Here is an 8,931-nt window from a genome sequence, read left to right as displayed (position 1 = left end):
AAAAAAAAAAAAAAAGAAGAAAAAAAGAAGAAAGAAAAATTCTATAATCCTTTAAGCATTGCTATTGTCGTCATTCATTTAGAACAGTGTCCTCCTAAGACACCCAGTTTGTCTTCAATAAATGAGCATTTAGATTATTTTCATATTTAGGCCATCATGAATATAACTGCAATGAGCATGAGAATTTTGATACTTCTTAAAACTAATTTCAAGTGCATGGAAAATGTACTGAGAAGATTGATGAGAGCCAGAGCAATTCTGTCATTACATGAGAACTCTGTATTCTGTAGACACACATAAACATGGAGAGAATGAGGATCTGTGTAGAGAACACAGTTTACAGTGTAGCTTGTGGTAATGAAATTGCTTGGGCATAGGTAGTATGTCCAAATGCATCAGAATATATACACTAAAAATGTGCAATTTTATATCAACTATAACAAGGGAACATGGTTTTAATTCATTTTAGTTGATACCTGTGGAAAATCCCAACCTACTGCTATCAATTTATTTTGTATGCTAATACAAAATCCTGTGTCACATTCACACAATTCCAATTTACATTCAGATTAATTGTTCAATTCTAGACCATGTTTTATTTTTACTTTTTGTCTTCTCAACTAAATCATACTTGGTGGGACAACTATTATGTGACACAATGTATTCTGTGTCACTAAACTATGTATTCATAAAGCCCTCTTTCTAGGTTTTGTACATTATTCCACACCAGGTTCAGTTTCACACAATTACTGTAGCATGCTAAACAAATGATAGTGTAGAGTAGAATATCTTTTACTCTTTTATACTATACTAAAAATACTAAACTATAAACACCACTAAAATGATGTACTTCCAAATCGAAAAAAAGAATGTTTGCTATGTTCAGTTTGAAGCATCAATTCAATACAATCCAAAGGAAATCATTAACAATTTATAACATGAAAGTTGATTCTAAAGCTATATTTCATATGAAGAAACTTAGAATTCTCAATAGGATTATGAAGAAATAGTACATACATTATGACAATGTGGCTTTTGTACTTACTAAAAAGCTATAACCATCAAGAATGTGTACAATATTTGTGAAAGAATGAGGGGATGGGGATAAAAAGCCCAAAACATAAGACTAAAAATATATTCAAGTTTTCATCAAATACCTAAGGAAACTCAGCCAGGAAAAATGTGAACTTGACCAATGTTCCCTTTGATTGTATGTGTACAGACTTCACAACTCTACAGAAATAACTCAAACTGACCCCTAAACTGTTGTATTTCTGACCCTCCAGCTACTACTGATCTCTCAAACATAGAGGTCCCATGCACAAGAACTCTCTTTGGAAATGGAAGTGATCGGAAAATGGGCTACTGTTCTGCAGCCTCTTATGACCCCCTTGTGGTTTCAGGCAAACCAAGCCCCACTGAAGCATACATACAAAATCACATTAAAGAATAATTTAATGTCTACTTCCTGCCACATGAACTATGGCACAAGATGCAGAAGTTGCCCTATCCATCTACTCAACACCATATATACCTAGAAAAACTCTGCATCTCAGAAACTCCTTTTGTACCCTGAAATATAATTTCCTTGAATCATGCCAGTATGCCTGGTGGCAGAAGATCTGATCAAGCACAGCTGAAGGATGATCCCCACCACCTCCTTTTGACTACTTTCAAAACTATTTATAAAATTTATCACACAAAGCTGAATGTGGAATGCAAATTTCAAAATTTCTAGAAACCAGACCTTTAGTTTTCCAATCTGTCTTCCTACTGTACAGCAAAAGCAATGCCTGTGCGTGTACTCTGGTTTGTATTATTATATACACCACAGCTTTCCACTGCTAGGGTTGTAATCTCCCTACCGCACTCCTCACCCCGAGGGATTGACACTCTGGTAGGGTAAGAGGCCCATGTCACCACATGGACTAATGGAACCAGAGTCTCACCCACAGGCCATCTCAGTCTAAGCAGATGAGACACTGGTAGCTCAGCAGGCATGCCCCTCCTGGTCTGGAGATATTGGCCCCTATACTCATCATGGCATGGTTTATGGTCTTCTTCACAGCTTCCTACAGCTGCATCAGAGGAGAATCCTGGAAAGAACCTGCAAGCTACTGCACACTGGTGCTCTGGACTCCCAGAATTCATTAGCTCAGAGTACCAGCCAGATGGGCCTCAAGACAGTAGCAGCTCCTCTACTGGGGGATCAGAGATCAAATGACTCAGATAGCTGAGGCCTTCTCAGTTCTACCCTCCCATCCTAAGGACAGACAGAGCCCTAGTATGGGAAGTTTGTATTTTAGCAGAATTTTCCAGTCTCCTAGAGTACTTCCTGTTCATCTCCAAGGCCTGGGTCAATTATGTGCACATACCATTACAGACTGAATGTATAGTGCAGCCATCTCTACCTCATAGCTGGGAAGTCCTGTAGCTAAACTTCAGTCAAATCAAACAGTAATCACAATTAAAGCAAAGAGTGGCCATGAACTTGAAAGCCAGGAGCAGTAAATGGAAGGTAAATGAAAAAAAAAAAGAAATAAAAAGGACATGGGTGCTTCTAGGTATGGTGGAATAGAAAGTTTATTATAGATAAAAAGGAGAGCACAGCCAGGACAGGGGGCATCTGGGAGAGTCCAGAGTGGACATGACCCTGAGCCATGTGAGGAGAGGGTGAAAGGCAGAGTGGGTGGCCAGACTTAAGAGGCTAGGAGGGTAAATGGTAGATGAAAAAGACCAGGTGACTAAAATGGCTAGATTACATAAGGAAGGGGAGCTGGGAGAAGGACAGCCCAACCCCTGGGCTAGAGGGTGGGGTATGCCAGGCATACCCTGTAACAGATAGGAACTGAGGAATGCTGGGGAACCTGACAGCCAGCTCTGCTTTGATTTGTTAAATAGGCACCTCAGCTATTTTCCACAAGGTTTGAGACTTAACAATAGGAAAAAATGAGAAGGTTGAAATGATTTAATTATAATCTCAAAAATTATTTTAAAAAGTTGAAACAGGCTTTATGGTCCACTATTCTTCAGGGGCTAGACATAAGTATTTGACCAAAGCAAGAATTATTCATACCTTTCTCTCAGGTTGTGCATTTTCAGACAGGAAAAATAACATTTCTTCTATGCACAGCCATACCAGTTTGTCCAGTTCTTCTGTGTTGGGTGGACTAGCGTAACTATAGAAATTTGGTTTCTAGAAAAAAGTTCAGTTTTTCATCTATATTCTCAATTGCCCTGGCCTGTGAACTCCCCAAAATGAACAGTTTGGACATTTACTGATCGTCTAAAATTGATTACTACACTACTCACTGCTAATGCCAACTACTGTCAAAGCAGGAAAGTTCTCACCTTCCTTCATCTCTGTTCCTTTCTGAGCTGTGACCAGTTTCAAAAGTGGTCAGTGAACTTAGTTCTTACACAGGTCCTTCTTTATTTGTAATCCCCCCCAACAAAAAAAATCCATGGAGGTTAGAGGACACTCATTCACTGGTGTCTTCTCCTTCGCACTGACCAGTCAGGGCCCAGCCCGAAAGGAGTTGCGGGACTGTCTTCCAGGCACTAGGCAGGAGAGGTAGGATTAGGTGTTCAAAGCAAGTCTTAAGTAGATAGCACGGGGAAAAAGGTGAGCTACAGGAGTTGTTGCTCTGAACAGAAATAAACATGAAAGCCCTTCAGTAAAAGGAATGAAATTCTTAATGACTGAGAAGCATTGGAGAATAGAAACAAGAGATAAGCACAGTAACACGTAAAGAAAATGAAATTTAAAAGGTAATACCAACAATTAACTTTTTAAAAGAGACAAATATAACTGAAAAAAAAATATAGATCCTTCATAATGGTGAGCCCTGCAGCAGACTCCGGTAAACACTGCTTGTGATCTAGCTATTGCCTATCTTGTTTCACTCTGCACTCTACACAGTAAACTGTTTTATCTGTTCTGATCAGAAGGCAGATGCCATACTCCTCATGTAAATCCTTTTCTTGTTACTGAAGTGAACAGTTTATTGCATGACTCAATTGAATAATTTTAAAACTCTGTTGTGGTACAGCCCTTTAAAAAAGTTAGAAATTTTCATCAAGTGGAAAGCAAGGTCATTGCCCTGGGGAGCAACAGACAGGAATCAAGGCAACCTGAATCAACATAGCTTGTCTCAGAAACATTTTTCTAAAATGCTGAAGATTCAGCTGTTCTAGAATTAATATGCCTTCCCAAGGAGAAATCGTTCCACACACAACTAAAAGATTAAGGAAAATCTCTTTAACATCAGCATGCATGCACAGCTGGCTAATACTCAAAGAGACAGCTGAGAAGAGATTGTGTATTCCACATTTGCTATCACCCTTAAGTCTCTTTTAGGTTCAGAGCCTTGGTGATATTTTGAACAATTTAAATGTGGATTGAAGACTACAAGTCTAGCCACTTAAACAGATGGGAGATTTACACAGCAAGATTATTCCCAGAATTATTCTTTAAGTATACCAGTGCCCTGAAGTAGTAGGTCACTCTTCAGTTTCAGGATCCTAACTGGAAGGGCCCAGATGATGAAAAAGAGAAAAAATAGAAAAGTAGAAAGCATAAAAGCTGGGGTGGGGAAGTCTTGCACAAGCAATGTAGTATGCCAAGTAAGCTTGTCAAGAATAGCATCTTGTATACTAGTTACAAGAAAAAAATGGAAAGAAATGGGAGGCTTCTATGAAGTCAGCAGGAACTATCATACAATGGGACAAACTCAGGAGGAATGTAATACAAGAGTACTGCCCAAGAAGTACACAAGGTATCTCAAAAACATTAGAAACTGTTTCTCCTGTTTTTGTCTGAAGGCACAAGCCCAACCTACACTTGCCTTAGTACTGATAACCACAGGTTCGTGTGAGAAGAGCTGGGCTCTGAGGCTCTGAAGCAACCCTTCCCCAAAGGCCCTGGCCTTAAACCATTCCCTGCTCTCCCAAGCATATTCCTGGACTTAGAGAAGGAGCTCTAGTTTATTCTCAATACATTGTGGCCTTATGGGAGCCAAGACCTAGGCCTTCCTAGGTTTGAGAAAGAGATATGTTCCTTCTCCATACATGAGGTGCCTCCTGGAAAGTCTTGCATAATCAGGCCAGTTCTCAACATGACAATGCTTTTCCTTTTCAAATGGTTGTCACCAGGTGTAGTCTTGCCCATATGGCAAAACTATGCTTTTCTCAAGAAGCAAACTGGACCTTTATGACACACCAGGCATTAATGTTGGTTGTGAACTTGTAATGCCCCCTCTGAAAAGCTTTTTAGAGGCCTGCTCTTTGATATGAGGATGGGCCTACTGGCTGATTGTAAATCAGAGTTATTTCATTTGTTATGGTTTGGAGACAAATGTCTGGACAATCCTGGTGAATAAACCATGTATGGTTAGCATACTACTTATCTGTGGGGTGTTTTAGAGGCAGTCTTCCCTCAGTTAAATTCTAATTGGTGTCATTTACTATTTCCTAAGGATTGGTAGGTCCTTTAATCATCAATTCTAGTTTTCTACATCACAGCTTAATATTGGAGTGCTACTCAACACTTTTACAACCTTCACAAAATTAACTCCAAGTGGATCTTACATCTAAATGCTAAATGCTAAGGGTAGAAATTATAGAAGACACTAAAGAAACCAGGGCTTTTCAAGTTTAGCATCCTGACAATGATGTTTCTACACATAAGTTCCTGCTCTAAATGCTTTGCATAGATACAGCCTCCACAGTGAAGTTATTCAGAGGACTCTACCCGGTCCAGGGAGTGTCTGGGACCACAAACGATCTCACAGGTTGCTGCATCAAGAGGCTGCTTACCACCCACTTCAGCTCCTGCGGCTCAGCTGCCTGCCCCTCCCGGTTGCTTGCAGTGACCCTGAGCTCACTGTGTAGCACTTGTGACAGTCCTCCAATAGCCTGCCTGCTGTTTTCCGACCCAGCCTCCGGGAGGGTCCAACACTTCAGTTCCCGAGGCTCAGCTGCCTGCCTGCTTTTCCCCTTTGTGGACAGTGAGTGGTCCTGCGCTCACCATGTCGCAACTTCGGAGCTCGCCTGAGCGCGCCTCTCAGCACCCAGCAGTAGGGCTCAGAGTATATCACACCGAACCAACCACTCCAGCCTGTCCAGCTACAGGGAACCTGCAACATGGCACCCGGAAAAACTCTCCTTGTCGTCGTCTCACTGGCACATCTGCCTGGAGGCCCTGATTGGCCAGTGAGTCTTGAGTGAAGTGAACACCTCCCTTAGTGTTCGAGTGTCTTAAAGGAACACAGCATACTGTTTTCTGGCCCGGTTTCCCGTCCAGGGCCAAAACTTTTCCAGATCTGCAATGGCTGCATTCTATAGCACTTGTGCCTGTCTTCCAATACCCCACCTAACTATCTTCCCACCCAGCCCTGGGGAGGACCCACCACTTTAGGTCCCCCACCCGTGGCTCAGCTGCCTCCTCCTCCTCCTCCTCTAAGGGTCAGTGAAACTGAGCTCACTAAATAGCAAGTTAGGAACACGCCTGGCACTTCTTCGTCCTGGAATCAAGTTAGATAGCTTGCATAGCTTCATACTGAATTTGCAGTGGAGTTACAATCTGTCCCACAAGTAAAAGGGTGTCCAGAATATTAACAATTAAAAAGACGTTTTAGGAAACAAGAGTTTTGTTTTGTGGCTTTAGATAAACTGCAGATACTTCTAATCTGGTAGGTGTGAGATAATGCAGGAAGAAAAGCAGGAAACAGATGACATTGTTGAGCCCTATTGTTAGCCAGCATATCTTCCTGAGTAAGGAGGTTCAAAATCAAAATCAAATAAAAACAAAACGCAGCTGTATCAGTAAAGGTTCTTTAGAAGAACAGACCTGATAAAATGAATCTCTATGTATGTAGAAAATGGATTTATTAGAATGTCTCACAGGTTCTGGGTCACCTAGTCCACCAATGGCTGTTTGCCAATGGTAACTTAAAGAATCCAGTAGTGGTCCAATCCATGTTGCTGGATGTCTCAGCACATACCAGAATTCTGAAGACATAGGTTGTAATGCCAGAAAGAAAAAAGAAAGAAAAGGAAAGGAAAAAGAAAAAGTGTGGGGAGCTTTTGGGGCCACTTGGCAGGAATCTGACATTGGCCAAGAACAAGGGAATGGGCTTCAGGTAGGAGTCTGACATTAGGCCATGACAAGGAAGTAAGCTCAGGCAGGAATCTAATTTTAGGCTAGAACAGGGAAATAAGTTCAGGCTTCAGGCAAAAATCTGATTTGGGGCTTGGACAAGGAAGTAGGCTCAGATATTTTGGTCATCTTAATAAGCCCTTAGAAACAAGAATGATTACCGGACTTTGTTTATTGCTTTGCTGGTTCCTTGAATGTGCTTATTATACAGCTTGCCCTTATCACTTCATGTAATTAAAATGGTATAAAAGCAGATTGGGAAAAAATAAACCTGCCTTCAGTCTCAGAATTGACTGAGGTCATACTGCAGTATTGTTTAATTGTCTCTTTTCAATCCTTGCTCCTGTACTGGAGAACATGTTGGCTGACTGAGCTGGCTTGGTAGAAAAAGAAAGAGGGAAAGAAAAATGAAAGAAAAAGAAAAAGAAAAAGGAAAAGGAAAAGGAAAAGGAAAAGAACTTGCTAGCCAGAGGTAGGGCAAGCAGACAAAGAGAAAGAGCTACCATCTTCAATGTCCTTTGTATATATAGGCTACCACCAAAACCTGAGGCCTAGATTAAAGCTGGATCTTAGCACCTGAAAAGATCCAGATTAAGGAAGGTTATTCCCACTTCAAAAGCTATAATTAAGGAAAATTTCCCATGGTACCCAACTTTTTGGTTTTAGTTAATTCCAGATGTAGTCCATTTGACCACAAACAATAGCCATCAGAATAGCCAGGAGAGAAGAGCTGAGAAAGATTTCTCTCCTGTGGCAGACAGGGAAAGCATGGGAGTCATTTCCAAATCAATAATTTTCTTCAACAAAGGAAGCACAGAAATTTTACTGAGGGAGTCTGGATACATTCACATAGAGGTTTTCCTAGTCCTATAAATGTCAAGTCAAATCCTCTGCTGAATGTGGTCACAATATCAATACAGAGATATATAAAGGTATTGTTAGCTCAAAGTCAGCAAAAACATATGTAAATTATAAAAATGATGTACAGAAATGCCTCTGGAATGCTCACCATATACCTCAAGGTCTTAGCTGAAAATCAAGTAAATAACACTGTGAAAATACATGTCTCAGGAGCCAGTGCTACCTGTTAATCATGACACATGATGTAACAGATAGAGGTATCAATGTTAAAATTCTCAAATATACAAAGACAGAGAACACAAATTCAGAAAACATCAAGGAAAAGCCACCTGTCAGCACTGTGCACTGTTTTTAGAGGAAGTTTGTTGAGCTACTCAAATCTCACAATAAGGCTGTTTTAGCCTCTAAGCAGGCTGGCTCAGAGAATGGCCACAACTACTTTCTTTCTTTCTTTTTTTTTAAAAGATGTATTTTATTTATTTTATGTGTATGAGTACACTGTAGCTGTATAGATGGCCATGCGTGTAGCTGCTGGGAATTGAACTCAGGACCTCTGCTGGCCCTGCTCACTCCGGCGCTGCTCGCTCTGGCCTAATTCACTGTAGCTGTCTTCAGACACACCAGAAGAGGGCGTCAGATCTCATTACAGGTGGTTGTGAGCCACCATGTGGTTGCTGGGATCTGAACTCAGGACCTTTGGAAGAGCAGTCAGTGCTCTTACCCACTGAGCCATCTCACCAGCCTGCCACAACTACTTTCATGCAAGACTAGAAGGAGTTCATTTTAATTAGCCTTGACTGATCTCTGTCTCAGAGCTGACATCACTGTATAAAATTTAATTTTTAAGCTTTATTTTAATTTGTGTGTGTGTGTGTGTGTGTGTGTGTGTGTATGTGTGTATGTGTGTGTCT

General features: G+C 40.9%; 1 protein-coding gene across 1 annotated transcript in view; it reads right to left on the bottom strand.

Annotated features, from left to right (window-relative positions):
• Window positions 1-6,171, bottom strand: part of LOC116073041 (zinc finger protein 431-like) — a 16,749-nt gene extending 10,578 nt beyond the window's left edge. Inside the window, exon 1 of the mRNA XM_031344706.1 lies at window positions 6,029-6,171. Coding sequence (XP_031200566.1) covers window positions 6,029-6,031 — 3 coding nt within the window. The 5' untranslated portion in view covers window positions 6,032-6,171. The remainder of the gene's footprint in view (window positions 1-6,028) is intronic.
• Between the last annotated feature and the right edge of the window lie 2,760 nt (window positions 6,172-8,931).

The sequence above is a fragment of the Mastomys coucha genome, unplaced genomic scaffold, assembly GCF_008632895.1.
Source record: "Mastomys coucha isolate ucsf_1 unplaced genomic scaffold, UCSF_Mcou_1 pScaffold23, whole genome shotgun sequence".
In the NCBI taxonomy this organism is placed as follows: domain Eukaryota; kingdom Metazoa; phylum Chordata; class Mammalia; order Rodentia; family Muridae; genus Mastomys; species Mastomys coucha.
This window is presented reverse-complemented; position numbering and strand designations above follow the sequence as displayed.